At 34.6% G+C, this 16,118-nt stretch overlaps 1 protein-coding gene across 9 annotated transcripts; it reads right to left on the bottom strand.

Annotated features, from left to right (window-relative positions):
• Window positions 1-105: 105 nt before the first annotated feature.
• Window positions 106-15,236, bottom strand: arid-1 (AT-rich interactive domain-containing protein arid-1; the record flags this gene model as incomplete). Of its 9 annotated transcripts, none has more annotated exons than NM_001313075.3 (11): window positions 106-1,057; window positions 1,746-2,486; window positions 4,060-4,500; window positions 6,011-6,858; window positions 7,658-8,717; window positions 9,794-10,121; window positions 11,096-12,101; window positions 13,168-13,333; window positions 13,985-14,144; window positions 14,929-15,036; window positions 15,096-15,236. In NM_001313075.3, the coding sequence occupies 11 exons, from the start codon at window positions 15,096-15,098 to the stop codon at window positions 972-974; spliced, it is 4,947 nt and encodes a 1,648-aa protein (NP_001300004.1). The 9 variants fall into 9 exon arrangements, with proteins under 9 accessions (NP_001300004.1, NP_001041181.2, NP_001300005.1 ...); NM_001047716.4 differs by having other exon boundaries at window positions 1,746-2,477; window positions 15,096-15,234; NM_001313076.3 differs by lacking the exons at window positions 14,929-15,036; window positions 15,096-15,236 and having other exon boundaries at window positions 972-1,057; window positions 13,985-14,114.
• Between the last annotated feature and the right edge of the window lie 882 nt (window positions 15,237-16,118).

Here is a 16,118-nt window from a genome sequence, read left to right as displayed (position 1 = left end):
GAGTACACGAGTCGCGTAAATCTACACAAGGCCGTGTAAGAAGTTTTTTTTTAGATAAATTGAGGTTTTTTCAACTACCCATTACTACTTTGAAATATTCAAAACTTCAAAATTCAAACAATTTCATTAGATAAACTCCCCGAATCATAACACAAAAAAGGCCATGAACATAAAAATTACGGTTAATCTATAAATATATTTTTTTCAAAATTTGAGACCATCATTATTATATCAATTTCTCATTAAATAAAACATAGGCAATTGGGGGAAATTCGAAAAAAAAATTAAGTTTACGAGAATCGGCTATAGTGAAATGAACTGAGATAAGTTGAGAGTTTGGTGGGAACAACTGAAGGTTTGTGGAATTATAATACGGAATTAAAGGAGATATATCGAATCAGAATAAAAATTGAATATATTAGAACTAAGGGTGTCGCTTTTGTTTCGATTTTTCGAAAAATAGCTCTTGATTTGTTAGATTTTTTTTTGAAAATCAAAATTTTTGGTTTTCCGATTTTTCGAGAAAACACTTAAAAATTTAGATGTTTTCCAAAAAAAAAAAACAAATTTTTGATAACAAATGTTCAAAAACTATAACTCAAGAATTTAGATTTTTCATGAAAAATTCCGTTTTTTGAAAATTTCGAAAAAATGCTCAAAAATTTCGATTTTTCGTGAGAAAAGCTCAAAAAATCTGAAATCTGATTTTCCCAAAAATCGAAAAATTTTCTACGACACCCATAATTAAAACGGAGAAAAAAAGCACACACATAGTTGATTCACAGTAATAACAGAGAGATCCTAGACAAACAAAAAATGAACAGAAATTTCTATCCGCGGGACTGGTGAAGAGTATCGAGAAAATGCGTGGGTGTGGAAGGCATATGTTGATTGGAAATGCAATTTTAATTGAGATTTTTTGTTTTGTTGAATAAGTAGAGAGAATCATTAAGAAATTCCACTGGTTTTGGTCACGGTCTTGGAGTTGAGCAAGTCGATGAAGAAGCTTGAGCTGCTGCTGCGGAGGAGGCAGTTTTTGCGGCGAATTCAGCTTTTCCTGGAAATTAGAAGTTTTTGGATTTTTTTTTGGAAAATTTTCAATGTTTTTTTTTTTGCTTTTCCGGTAACTCGAAAAATCAATTTTTTAAATAAGAAGAAATAGAAACTATCGGAAAATCGACGTCCCAAACTAAATTTTTTTTTTCAATTTTACGAAAAAAATTGAAAGGGACATATTGTTTTGCAAAATTGAATCATTAATCATTAAATTTTTTATAATTTTTTAACAATTATTTAGGGCAAAAAAACATTGAAAAATTAGCTCAAATTAGTGAAAATCTCAAATTTCGCCGAGTTTTTCGAGTTGTATTTGATAAAGAACCTTCAAAAAATCATTTCCGATAAATGTGCAAAAAAATTTAAAAAAATAGCTCAAAAATATCGATTTTATAAAATACAAACGCTGAAAAAAAAACTTTTTCAAAAATAAATCGACTTTTCCAATAGTTGCTCAAAAATTTAAATTTTTTGAGAAAAAGACCAAAAAATTAGATTTATCGGAAAATTTTAATTTAAAAAACAGCTTTAAAATTTTCTATTTTATTCCACATATTTTCGGCTAATCTATACTTTTCTCGTTTTTTGAAACTTGTTTTTTTAAAAACTCTCGAGTTTTAAATTTCTCCGCGCAAAAAAAAACACTCGAAAATCGAATATTTCCTTTTACTTACTAAAAAAAAACTTACGCTTCGCCTCATTCTGCTGCCTATACCGCTTCTCAAGAGCCGAAAGATCAGCTTTACACTGTGCAAAGATCTCTCGCAACTCGTAAGTCCGCTCTTCCATCAGAATATTAATATCCTCTTTTGGAGCCTCCTCGATTATTTTATCAAAATCCGGAAGATCCAGAAAACTATAATCATGGGGTTTTCCCTCCATAAGCTTCGCCATTCGATTCTTCTGAGTCTGAAAACTATCGGCTCGAGTTGGTGTCGACGTCGTCATCGTTGTCGGCGTCTGATCTTCAGGATCCTTCTCATCAGCACCTTCTTCTGCATGAGGATCTTTAGGTTTTCGCCCAGGCTTCGCTGGCTTCACTGGATAGGATCCTCCGAACCTTCCACCACCTCTCCGCCGTTTTCCACCTCGAATCGATTTCGGTGTAATGGTATCCGTTGTCGTCGTCGATTCCGAATCATCCTTCTCATCCTGTGGAGTTGCACTTCCATCCTCCGATGTTAGATCTTCTTTCGCCGAACTATCAGCAACTGAAGCTTCTTCGGTGACACCAACCACCGTCGTCGGAATTTGTTCCGCTTCATCCTCTTCTTCAGGCTTCCGTGAAGAAGTTGAAGGGGTTTTTCGGGGTCTTCCAAGTGTTTTTTGAGCGTGTTGAGGAGGAGCTGGAGAGGCTGGAGGTGGGGGTGGTGCTGACGATGACAAGGTTAGTGGTCCTGAGGTGAGAAGAGTTGGAGACGCTGCAAAGACTGATCGACAGTGAGAGGAGCTAATGGTTATGCACTACGAGTTAGGATCAAATGTTTCGAGTTTTCCTGGCTTTGTTGATATTTAAAAAAAAACGATTTTCATACATTTTTTTTCAAACATTTTTGATTTTTAGCAATTTTTAAAAACTGTATTTCATTTTTTCGAAAAAAAATGTTTTTATTCCAATTTTTTTTTCGGAATATAGGAAACTTTTGAATTTTATCTGTACTTCAATTCTTCGGAAAATCATTAAAAAAAATTTTTTTTCAATTTTTTTCAGAAAAAATTATATTAAAAATATTATTCCAATTTTTCCGGAAAATTGTTAAATTTTCAATTTTCTATGAAAAATCCAAAAAATAATCTAACTGTACGAAATTTTTAAAAACTAATTTTTTTCGAAATATTACATATTTTTCATACAAAATACATATTACGGGAACAATAAATCATGAGAATGCGTACTTGGTGCATTTTATTTGACGCGCGATATCTCTTAGCGAAAACTACAGTAAGAACTCAAATAACAACAGATATTTAAGCTCTTACTGTAGTTTTCGCTAAGAGATATCGCGCGTCAAATCAAATGCACCAAGTACGTATTCTCATGATTTATTGTTCCCGTAATATTTCGGTTTTTCCAGTTTTTTGTTGGTATTTAAAAAAAAAACGATTTTCATACATTTTTTTCAAACATTTTTGATTTTTGACAATTTTTAAAAGCTTTATTTCATTTTTTCGAAAAAAAAAATGTTTTTATTCCAATTTTTTCCGGAATATAGGAAACTTTTGAATTTTATCTGAAAAATCGCGGAAAACCAAAAAAAATTCGATTTTTTTTAGAAGTCCAAAAAATTATTATTCTTTTTTAAGGAAATTAAATTTTTTTTAAACTTTTCTCTGAAAAATCCGAAAAAATACTTCACTTTATCGGAAAATCATTAAAAAAATTTTCGAAATTTTTTCAGAAATTTTTTTTCCAATTAGTTCGGAAAGTAGGGATATTTTCAATTTTCTATGAAAAATCCAAAAAAAAAAAACGAAATTTTTAAAAACCAATTTTTCGAAGAAGAAAAAATATTGACTTTTGTCCGAAAAATCCAAAAAAAACCATTATTTCAATTTTCAATTTCGAAAAATCTTGAATTCCGAAAAAAATGATTTCCTTAAAATCTTAAGTCGCCGTGCACACCTAATACGAAATAAAAACAAAATTCTGAGAATGCATATTGCGCAGCAAATTTGACGCGCAAAATATCTCGAAGCGAAAACTACAGTAATCCTTTAAATGACTACTGTAGCGCTTGTGTCGAATTACGGGCTCAGTTTTTGAAATGAAAGAAAAACATTTATTTATCGATAGAATATTACCATTAAACAAAAAAAAGAAGAAAGTATCGCTGTCACTATTTGAAAATAAAAATTCATTTCAAAACTTGAGCCCGTAAATCGACACAAGCGCTACAATAGTCATTTAAAAAATTACTGTAGTTTTCGCTTCGAGATATTTTGCGCGTCAAGTATGTTGCACAATACGCATTCTCAGAATTTTGCGCTGAAAAACGTGCATACCGGTCTTCCGTCGTCCAGGTTTCCGCACAGAAAGTGCTTCAATTGGTCCTGACGTGTCAGTAGGTTGTGTAGTACTAATATCAAATATAAGTGCTCCCGACGAGTGCTGCGTCGTCAGAATCCGTGGGCTTCTCATCATCCGATGATGCTCCGATGCCGAATCAATCGATCGTTCACTCGCCCGTCGAATTCGCTTGCTCTTCGATGCGGCTGATGGTGGTGGTGGTAGCTCAGACGATTCCGACGATTCAGATGTTTGACTGAGACGTTTTCTTAAACTTCCGACGACTTCATCTGGTGTCGGAGATTGCCGGATGTTTGCCATGGTTAGAGGGCCAGAACGTGGAAGTGTTAGAGGTCCGGATAGAGAAAGATCACTGTTTGGAGAGAACATTGGACTCGCCATGGAATTGATGCTTCCCTGACGGCTTAGAGTTGGATCTGCAATTTTTTTCAATCGGTTTTTGAGTTTATTGGAATTTTTACTATTGAAATTAAATTATCGATCCTTGAATTTTGCAAAAAACCTGTGGCAGTGGGGCATATTGCCGATTTGCTGATTTGCCGGAAATTTTAATTTTCGACAAATTGCCGATTTGCCGTTTGCCGGATATCAGATATGCCGGTAATGTTTAGAGGGATTTTTTAAAAGACGGAAAAAACTTGAAACTGTGCATTTTTGAATTTTTTCTCGTTTTTTCTACATATTTTCATAGAATATGCTTAATTTTAAAAATGGATGTGGGAAACTTCATAGGATGCGTTCAATTTTGCCATTTAAAATTGAAGTTCCAAAATTTCCAAAAATAAGTGCAAAACCACAATTTGCCGAAAATTTTCGGCAAACTTCCGTTTTTCCGGCAAATTCGGCAAATCGGCAAATTGCCAGTTTGCCGGAAATTTTCAATTCCGGCAATTTGCCGATTTGCCGGAAAAATCGTTTGCCGCCCACCCCTTTTTTTTCAAGTAAAAATGTATGAAATTCCTCCAATTTTTTATTTTTTATTAATCTAAGAGGAATTGGATATTATAAATTTCTCATTTCAGACATTCTTGAAAGACAAAAAAGCACGAAAAAAAAACCGAATTTTTAAAAGTTCTCGAGCACCAACATAGTGAAAAAATGGAAAAGAAACTGCGTATTACACAAACCGTAATGTATAATCAAATCACAATGAACATCGATATTTCGTGTGGGAAAAAATCATAAAAAAGTACGATTTGTGGAAGAACGGTGCATATTCTTTGTAGTTTTCGGCGGAAAAACTTTTTTTTTAATTTCTTTTTTTTTCAGAGATAATCGAAAAATCGTAAATTTCAGCTTTTCTTGGAAAAATCGATAAATCTCAGTTTTTTAGTTTTTAATTTCAGTTTTTTTGCTGTCAAATTTCCCGATTTTTATAAAATGTTTCAATAAAAAGTTCAGATGCAATTTTTCGTTTTTTTTTCTCAATTCTGTCTTTTAAAAATGTGGAATTTCGTTTTCGTGTGTGAGGTTTTAAATTGATTTATATTTTTTTAACGCAAAAATATGAATTTTGCAAAGATTTAAAAAATAGTCTGCGGAATTTTTGAAAATCACGTTGGATTTTTCGTTATTCTCTATCGATAAACTAAATCGATAAATCAAAAAATTTTAAAATTCTGATTTTTTAAAGAAAAATCGAAAAATCATAAATTTTAGTTTTTTTCTTCTAATTTTTTTTAAACTTTTTTTTTGAAAAATCAAACATTTTTACGCTGTCCAATTGTTCGATTTTTCAATTTTCTTTTAAAAATCAGAAAAAAATTTACATTCAATTTTGCGTTAAAAATATATTTTTAATAGAAAAATCGAAAATTTTTCTTTTTTTTGAATACCAAAAAATCGAAATAAATGCTCTATTTATCGACTTTCTCCGAAAAAATCGGAAACAATTTTTTTTTCGATTTTTTTGGAAAAAAAACTCACAATTCGAGCTTCCCCCACTACTAAACCGATCCGTCGACGGAAAATTCTCCAAAAGGACCGGCGGCGGCGGTACAAGTTCTTCAGGAACCGGCGGATATTCAGGCTCATCCGATTCGGATTCCAGGCCGCCCGTCGCCGCAGTTTCCGGTGTCGTCGTTCCCTGTGATGTTGTCGGCGGAGACTCTTGATCTACAGATTCAACCAGTACATCCTCAGATTTCACCTCTTCTTCAGCTTCTTCATCACCTCCCATCACAACCGTCTTCTCCTCTTCTTCCTCTTCTGATTCACTCTTCCCACCATTCACAGCTGCTGCTGCTGATGTATCCGGCTTCTGCTCGAAATCCGTATCGGAATCCGATGATTCGTCGTCGTCGGCCACCGCCCGCTTCTCCGACAGCGACAACGCTTCCTGTGCAATTTTCAGGTAGAATGCCAAGGTTTTCGGCACCCCGTCATCCTCATCATCAGCTCGGAAGTGCTTTTCCACCAACGCCAGCGTCTCCGCTTTGAGCTCCCGACCACGTGGCAGGTGCCGAAAACGTCCTCTAGCGATCATCTGATCCTCGACGGTAACCATCAGCTTCTCGAGCTTCATAAACTCATCGTATCGCTGATTCCAGCCAGTGTAATGAGTTTTGGCGCGGATCTTTTTGAGCACTTTGTCGAGATCTTGAATCGCCGAGGGCGAGAGTCGTGGGGTGTCGGGCGTGAAAAAGTCCTGATGGGCCAGCATGATGTCCATAATCTCGTCGGTACAGTCGGTCGCGTCCTCGATCGCATTTGCGCGGAACCATTCGTCGCCGTAGAAGGCGCGTAGCTTTTGGCCGCTGAGGATGTGGGAGAGACTGAAAATTTGTTGGTATTTAAAAAAAAAATAGTTCAATTTTTGCAAAAGAAACTCTTTAAAGGTGGTGTAGTCGAATTTTTTAAACTTCTTTATTAGACTCAAAATTGTCTGAAAACACCAAATTTCATAATGAAACTACTTGAAAACTTTTCAGAAAAAAGTTATGACGGCTCAAAAAATGGCCTAAAATTAGTTAAAATCGGAAATTTGACCAACTTATCAATATCGCAGCGGCTGGAAACAATTTTTTTTGAAATCACCGTCAAATTTTAAGTATACAAGTTGATTATCTTGCGTTTTAAACTTGATTAAGGTATTTAAAAGTCGATGGACGGCGAGTTTTGGCTCAAAAAAATTAAAAATCTCGCTGTCAAAAAAAAAAAATGTTTCCAGCCGCTGCGACATTGATAAGTTGGTCAAATTTCCGATTTTAACTAATTTTAAGCCATTTTTTGAGCAGTCATAACTTTTTTCTGAAAACTTTTCAAGTAGTTTCATTATGAATTTCGGTGTTTTCAGACAATAAAAAAATTCGACGATTAGTTTTTGAAAAAAGGTCTGAATATTTTTTTCCGATTAAAATAAACAAAACTGGATGAAATATTGATTTTTTCTTGTTCCATAGATTTTCCGGAAATAATTAATATTTTAAAGAATCAAACATGTTCGTTTTTGAAAAAAAAATTCGAAACTTTTTTCCGGAAAATCGAAAAATCGACTTTTAAAAAGTTGATTTTTTAAATGAAACATCATAAACTTCTTCCAAAAATAATTTAAATTTTCAATCAAAAACCTACACATTTGCTCTAACGAATTTCGTCGTAGTATCCTCTTTCCGCGGACCTCTTCCCTCGGATTTCGGCACAGACAACACCGGCGTGGTAACCGTCGTATTCTTCCTGGGTCTTCCCTTCTTCGGAGGAGCTGCCGCCATTGATGAAACAGGCGTTGTGTCGTCTCGCCGACTACTCAAGCTTCTTCTTCCCGGCGTTTGAGATTTTCGCTCATATTTCTTTCGAGTAGCCGCTTCTGGCAGCAGATCCTCGTGATCCGTCATATCATCCGGTACATCAGTGACATCGTCCGAATCCTGCGGTCTTTGGAATGAGAATCGATCTTCTGAAGGTCCCGGGGAAGCTGTGGTGGCTCGGGAGCTCGATTTTCGATTTCTCTTCTTTAGCTGAACACTTTCCGAGGAAACCTTCCGTTTTCGACCACGGGTTCCACCACTACCAACGCGGCCCTTCTTCGAGGATCCTGGTGCAGTCGGTGGAGTTTGCACTTGACTCATAATCGCCTGAGTTCGCTTTTTCCGACTCTCCGAGTATTGCCCAGGTAGCACAACTTTTCGCTCAGTCCTCGGCTGAAGTGATTCCATTGGCCAGCTGAGCTTCGTGTTGATCGCAAGATAGGATTCGAGAAAATTCTTGAATATCGTCTTGAGCTCCTCTTCGGCGTCGGTGGCGGCTGGCACCAGCTTCTTCGCGTAGTCGGACCACAAATTAGCCGCGTAGACTTTTTTCGGGCCGCCCGTCTTTTTGGCGAGCTCGTAGAGATAATAGAGATCAACTTCGTGGCCCTGGATCGTCGGATTTGTGTCGATTACACTGTTATGAGCGTCATGAAATTGTACAAGCATCGCAACGAACAAATCTTTCGTCTCGGCATCTACATTCTTGATGGTTGCGTCCGAATCGTAGTCCGACTCGTTCGGCGTCGAAACCAGATCGTCGTGATCTTCACCACATCGGTTTGGTGACGGAGCCTGCACAGGTATTGGAGTGATTTTCAGCCGGCGGGACGATGGTCGGATGAATTTCCACTCGAGAATCGAACGAATTGAACGAGCATCCAGTCCTGGAAATGAAGATTTTCAGGGGAAAAAGCTGGGTTTGGGGGGTTTTTTAAGCTTAAGTTTAAAAATCAAACAATTTTCGTTTTTACTATAAATCAATTTTTCGAAAAAAATTTTAAAGGTGGCGTAGTCTAATTTTTTTTTTATTTCCTTATTAGACTCAAAATTGTCTGAAAACACCGAAATTCATAATGAAACTACTTGAAAACTTTTCAGAAAAAAGTTATGACGGCTCAAAAAATGGCCTAAAATTAGTTCAAATCGGAAATTTGACAGACTTATCAATGTCGCAGCGGCTGGAAACAATTTTTTTTGAAATCACCGTCAAATTTTGAATACAAATTGATTATCTTGCGTTTTAAACTTGATTAAGGTATTTAAAAGTCGACGGACAGCGAGATTTTTAATTTTTTTGAGCCAAAACTCGCCGTCCATCGACTTTTAAATACCTTAATCAAGTTTAAAACGCAAGATAATCACATTTTACACTCAAAATTTGACGGTGGTTTCAAAAAAAATTGTTTCCAGCCGCTGCGACATTGATAAGTTGGTCAAATTTCCGATTTTAACTAATTTTAGGCCATTTTTTGAGCCGTCATAACTTTCTTCTGAAAAGTTTTCAAGAAGTTTCATTATGAAATTCGGTGTTTTGAGAGAATTTTGAGTCTAATAAGTCAATAAAAAAGTTCGACTACACCCTCTTTAAAAAATCAATTTTATCTGTAAAGATACGAAAAATTTCTAGACATTTGTTGAAAAAAATTAGCCTTTTTTCAGGTCTTCAAATTTCAGAAAAATTGAAAAATCGACAGTTTTTTCGTAATTTCGAAAAAATCGATTATTCTTATTAGATTTTCCTGCAAAAAAAAATTTCGACTAGAAATAGTTCTGAAAAATCAAAATTTTTCGTTTTTTTTCAGTTTTTTTACGAAATTTTTTTAATTTCCAAAAAAAAATCGATTTTGTGATTTTTTTGGTTTTCAGAAAACTTGATTTTCTCAGGAAAAAGTTGACATTTTCGATTTTTCTGGAATTTCTAGATCCAAATTCCGATTTCAATGCAAAAAAAATTCCTCACGATTCTGTGCGTAATCAGTGGCGAATCTCCACGCCAATTTGAATTTCCTCCTCATCTCGACAGGCTTCTTCTCTGTCATTGCCGTTACATCGGCAAACGAGTATTCAGGTAGCCAATCAAACGGAACGAGATCATCTTCCCAAACTTGTACGAGTTGTCCATTTCCCATGTGACGAACGATTCGTTGTCGGCCTTCTGATCCGTTTTCATCGCTGAAAACTTGCGGAAAAAGCACAGCCGGAAACCATTCTTGATCTCGAAAATGTGAGGAAACAGTGCTCGATTCGATATCCTCGTACTCGATGTCGCAACGTTCGGCAAAGGTTCTCTGAATTAAATTATTAAAAAAAACATTTTGTGGCGTTTCTCCTCGAGGAGTAAGTACACTATCGTTCAAAATACGAAAAAAAAACCAACATTTTTCGATTTTCGATTTTTTTTAAATTCGAAAAATTGGACATGTTCGATTTTTATTGAAAAAACTCAAAAAATGTTCGATTATTTAAAGTTCAAAAAATTTAAAACTTCCGATTTTTCGATTTTCCGGAAAAATAAAAATATATTCCATTTCTCAAAAATCGAAAATTGTTCATTTTTTCATCTTTTCAAAAATTCAAAAAACTAAAAAACATCGTTTTTTAAATTTTCACCAAATAAAAGTAAGCATTTCGATATTCCGGAGAATCAAAAAATTTCGTTTTTTTCCGATTTTCTCTGACAAATAAAAAAAATTTAGTTTGACTCCGACTTTTTAAAAATTCGAAAAATTGAACATTTTTCGAATTACGATTTTTCGAACTCCAAAAATACGTAAAATCGAAATTTTTTTTTTTTGATTTTTCAAAATTCAAAAAAAAGAAAAATTTTGGTGTTTTTTTTTCGAATTTTCTGAACACTTTTATATTAATTTTTTGAGACAATCAAAAAGTTCTGGTTTTTCTCTGGAAAAATCTAAAAATTTTCGCTTTTCGTTTTTTTTTTTAAATAAAAAGTCGAACAATTTTGGATTTTCTGGAAAATATAAAAATCACAATTTGTTTTTTTCTGACAAAAATCGGAAAATTGTAAAATCTTAAAATGTTCGATTCCTCTAAATTCGAATGTTATTCATTTTAACATTTTTTTTAATTCATAAAACTTAAAAATATCGTTTTTTTTTTCAATTTTCACCGAATAAAAGATAAATTTATTAGCTTTTAGAATTTTTTTTTAGAATAAAAAAATTTCGTTTTTTTCGATTTTCACCAAAAAAAACTCAAAAATTTCTCAACGTTTTCAAAATTCGTAAAACTAAATATCAACCTTCTCCGTTCCCCGTTCGATATATTTCAAAATTCGACGCGCCTGTGTGTAGCTCTCATGTATCACAACAAATCGAATCTTCTCCCTTTCCAGGCCCTCGAGCCAGCTTCCAACCCAATCTCGTCGCCGTTGACTTCTCAAAAGCTTCTCCGTTCGGATTAAGCTGTACGCCTGATCCTCGCTCGTCCTCCACCACTGAAGTGCGTACCGTGCAAAGTACGACAATCGAGCCTTGTGAGCAACGAAGCGCCAAGCAAAGTAGAGCTTCACGTTGCGAATTCGAGAATTCACTTTTTGCCGATGCTCGTGTAGATAGAGCTTCTTCTTTTTCCGACGATGCTTGAGATCCGAGAATCTCGCAAAATAGCGTACAGATCTATGCGAAATGATCTGTGTCATCGACTTTTCGTGATTCTCCTGAATCCTGGCATTCGAGGTCCGATACACCTTTTCTAGCCGCTTCAGCTCCATAATTCTTGCTTTTTCCCGCCGCTTTTTCTCCCGATTCTCCTCTTTCAACCGAAGCTTCTCTTCTCGTTCCTCCTCTTTCAGCCGTTGTTTTTCTCGCTTCATTGCCTGTTTTTCGAGTTTTCGCTGCAGAGTTTTCGAGAGAGCTGCTGCTGATGATGCTCCATTGATGACTGGATTTTCGGAATCTGTGGTAGCCAGATCCTCCTGATCCTCTTCGTCAGATGTAACTGCTGATGAAGCTTCATCCTTCCGTTTCCGTCGGCTTCTCGCTCGTTCTCGTTCCTCACTGGAATCCGCCGACGATTCTTCGCTCTGTGTGTCCTCTATCGCTTTTTTTAGCACTCCTATTGCTGAAATTGCGGCGGCTCGCCGTCGTTCTCGTGGTTGTTGCTGTTCTTCTGTGTCATCATCATCGTCGTCGGCGTCTTCTTCATTTTCACCATCTTCCTGATCTTCTTCGTCGTTCTCATCGTCGTCGTTGTGAAGAAGAACGGCGCCGCCACGACTTCCAGACGCTTCGGAAATAGCATTTCGGCTGAAATTTTTGGTTTGAAAATATCAAAGAATCGGAAATTTTTAGTTTTTCAATTTTTTTTTCAGTTTTTCATTTTTTCCCCCGATTTTTCGACTTTTCGTTAAAGGAGGACTAACGGTTAGAACGATTTTGAACGTATAGACCCAAAATGAGGTCAAATGAACGAATTTCGTAATGAAACTGCTCAAAAAATTTCCAAAAATGTTTTATGGCGGTTCAAAATTTTGAAAAAAATTACACTGATTTTTGAAAAAATCCAGAATTTTTCCCATTTTTCCGTGTCACATCTGTCCGAAGTTGACTTTTTTCAAATTATCGTACTTTATTGCATATATTGGTATTTAATCTCATTTAATTTCGTCGATTAAGGTACATTTAAAGCCGATAGGTAGCCAATTTCGATGATTTTTGGTTACCTATCGGCTTCAAATGTACTTTAATCGGCGAAATTAAATGAGATTAAATACCAATATATGCAATAAAGTACGATAATTCCAAAAAAAGCTAACTTCGGACGGATGTGACACGGAAAAATGGGAAAAATTCTGGATTTTAGCTAAAATTAGTGTAATTTTTTTCAAAATTTTGAACCGCCATTAAAAATTTTTGAAAAATTTTTGAGCAGTTTCATTACGAAATTCGTTCATTTGAGCTCATTTTGGGTCTATACGTTCAAAATCGTCCGAACCGTTAGTCCTCCTTTAAAACATTTTTTTAGAGTGGAATTCTGCGTTTTCCAAAGAAAAAAAATGTATATTTTTGAAAATCGAAAATTTATAAATTTTTTCTTTTTTCCCGATTTTTTCAACAAAAAAATCGAATTTTCAATAATTTCTGGTTATTTTCCAATTTAAAAAAATGATTTTCGTTTTTTAACGATTTTCCGAGAAAATTGCAAACTTTCGATTTTCAGATGCAATTTTTGAAAAATTTCAGTCAAAATCGTTATTTTTATCGAAAATTCTTGATTTTTGTGGATAATTATATGTGATACTTTCGCTCGGAAAAATCCAAAAAATATAGATTTTGAACCAATTTTTCCAGATTTTCAAAAAAACTTCCGCACATTTTCTGAGCTCCACGTTTTGCGGCGCCACGTATTACGGGCGTTGAGAAGGATTCCGGATTTGTTAGCGGCATTGAGTCGAGATTTCCATCGGCTGCAAAGTGTTTTCCACCTTTTAGGACCAGCTGAGTGCGTCGGAGCTCTTTTTCGTCGCCATCGTTGAAAACTGGAAGAAATATTGATTTTTTTTGGGCAATTTTTCGGTTTTTTCGCATAGAAAAATCGATTTTTCAGTGATTTTCAGGATTTTTTACGAAAAATTAATTTTTTCCGGCATAAAATCAAGGTTAGAATGATTTTAGCATCAAAAATCGATTTTCTCGACTAAAAATTGACTTCCAAGGCAATTTTTCGGTCCTTTTCTTGATTTTTGGTATGAAATTAAAATTGGTTCGGCTAAAAAATAATTTTTCTCACTGAAATTTTCTTATGGACAGCTTTTTTTTGGTTTGTACTAAAAAAATGATTTTTTTTTGCAAAAAAATGAATTTTATAGATCATTTTTCAGTTTTTCTATCATAAAAACCGATTTTTAGTGTGATCTTTCGGTTTTTTGCGACAAAACCGTAATTTTTTGGCAAAAAAATGAGTTTTTCTTCGACTTTGGAATTGAAAATCACGTTTTTTGGCTGAAAAATGATTTAAATGGGATTTTTTTGGGTTTCTACCTTAAAAAACTTTTTGTGGGAAAAATAAGTTTTTTGGACGTTTTTCGCCACTTTTGATCGAAAAATTGATTTTTTGGTGGTTTTTGCAATTTTTTTTCACTAAAAAATTGATTTTCACGATTTTTCGACACGTTTTCAGCCATACTGACCGACGTGGTACTTGCTCTGATCCTTGATCGATTGAATTTGACATCGGATGAATTTTCGCTGAAATACGACGTCTGTAAGCTCATTTATCTCGAATTTTGCGTTCGGTAGATCATTGTCCTGCACAATCATCTGTCCAAATGGGGATTCTTTGAGCGAAACCTGAAAATTTGAAATTTTTGGGGAAAAATCTCGATTTTAGACGGATTTTCTATGTAAAATTGTATGAAAATCACGAATATAACAGAAGCATGACGAATATTCGTCGAAAAAATCGATTTTTTGCGGGATTTTCAGGAGAATTACCAGCTAAAATCATTTAAAACCGTCATATTGCGGAAATTATACGAAAAAAAAAACGATTTTCAGTGGATTGGATTTTTAAAGGAAAATGTCTAACTAAAACCCGTTTATATGCGGAAATTTGGTTTAAAAAAATATTTTTAAGCGAATTTTCAGGAGAACTTCCAATTAATTCGAAAAAATCAATTCTCAGCGGATTTTCATGCAGATTTCCAACGAAAAATGACGAAAATTCCTCGAAAATATCAATTGGTGGAATCTTGAATTTCAGGTGAAAATTATGATTTTTATCTTATTTATGTTTGTTTCCTGGGTTTTTTTCACGTTTTCGAGGGTTTTTATCAGATTTATAAGCATTTTTCACTAGCAAGCGAGAAAATTATCGCAAAAATCGGTTTTAAGTGGAAAATCTGCTGTATATCGACTTTTAAGAGGATTCTGTGACTTTTCTTGCTCAAAAACTGTTCTTCCAAAATTTCCGGGGTTTTTTATCGGATTTATCAGCGATTTTTCACCCCGGAGCGAGAAAAATGCGGATTTCTGCATTTTTCTGAGCAATTTTCAGTTTAATTTCGTAGATTTTCGATTTCCTGCTTCTTTCTTCGCGATTTTTCTTCAATTTTCATCGATTTCCGTTGCTCACCTTCACTTTAAGACTCCGATCGACTTTCTGAATTTTCGCCTCGCAGTAAGCGCCTTTAAACTTGGCGCTCACCTCTGTTCCGAGCGCTAAAAACGCCGGATCGTCAGACTGAAATTAATTAAATGATTTTAAAATGAAATTTCTCCGAAATCTATTGAAAAACCCACCATTATTATTATAAGTAGCCACTACTTTTCAAAAATTCGCCGAATTTTGCTAGTTTGAGATGAAAAATATATTTATTGTCCAAAATTCCGAAAATCCTCGGCGAGTCCAGCTCAATTCATGGATTTATGGATTTTTTATCTGAAAAATTTGTGAATTTAATGTGGAAAATTGAAAAAAGCCGGGAAAATTATAATTTCAGGCGGAAAAACTCGAGGAATTTGATTTTTTCAATGAAATCTAGCGAAAATTATTAAAAACTACGATTATTTAACCAAAATAAGACATTTATTATTAAAAATGATTGAATTTTGAAAATTTGGAACATTGAAAGCCGAAGCAACAAAAAAAAATTTGTGAAAAGCGCGCGCGAATGACTGCGGTGACTCTTGTCTTCTCTGCGTCTCTTACCGCTACAGCGTGGGGCGAGTGTGTCTCTCTCGTCGATGAGAGAGTGTAGAGAAGCAGACATTCACTGTTTTTCGAAAATCGCGCGCGCATGAATTTTAGTATTTTAGCGCAGAAAAAATTGGGAAATTCCGGAATTTGAATACAAAAAAATTGGTTTTTCGAGTTTTTACAGTGAAAATTTAAATTTTAAATGTAAAAATACGATTGAAAACCTCTAAAAAGTGTTCCGACTGATTTTTTGCGATTTTCAGCAGGTTTCAAAGACAAATTCTAATTTTTGATAAATAAATATGAATTTTAGAAAGAAATACAAATAAAAATATTTAAAATGTATTGAAAATTGTATGGAAAAGCTCGGAACAATTTTTTTCTGAAAACACATCTTTTAAAACATAAAATAAATAGTAATTTGAGTTTAATTTCATTTATTTTTCGATTTTCAACAGATTTTCCAAGTAAAACTTTAATTTTTGATGTAAAAATGATTGTTTTTTAAGTAAAAATACGATTAAAAAACCTTTTTTGCGGAAATTTTCAATTTTCGCGCTAAAAATGTGGGCCCCGGTCTCGGCACGACATTTTTTTTTTGTAAAATCCAAAAGTGTGTGCGCCTT

The sequence above is a fragment of the Caenorhabditis elegans genome, chromosome V, assembly GCF_000002985.6.
Source record: "Caenorhabditis elegans chromosome V".
Taxonomy (NCBI): domain Eukaryota; kingdom Metazoa; phylum Nematoda; class Chromadorea; order Rhabditida; family Rhabditidae; genus Caenorhabditis; species Caenorhabditis elegans.
The sequence above is the reverse complement of the archived record's forward strand: the minus strand, read 5'-3'. Positions and strand labels throughout refer to the sequence as shown.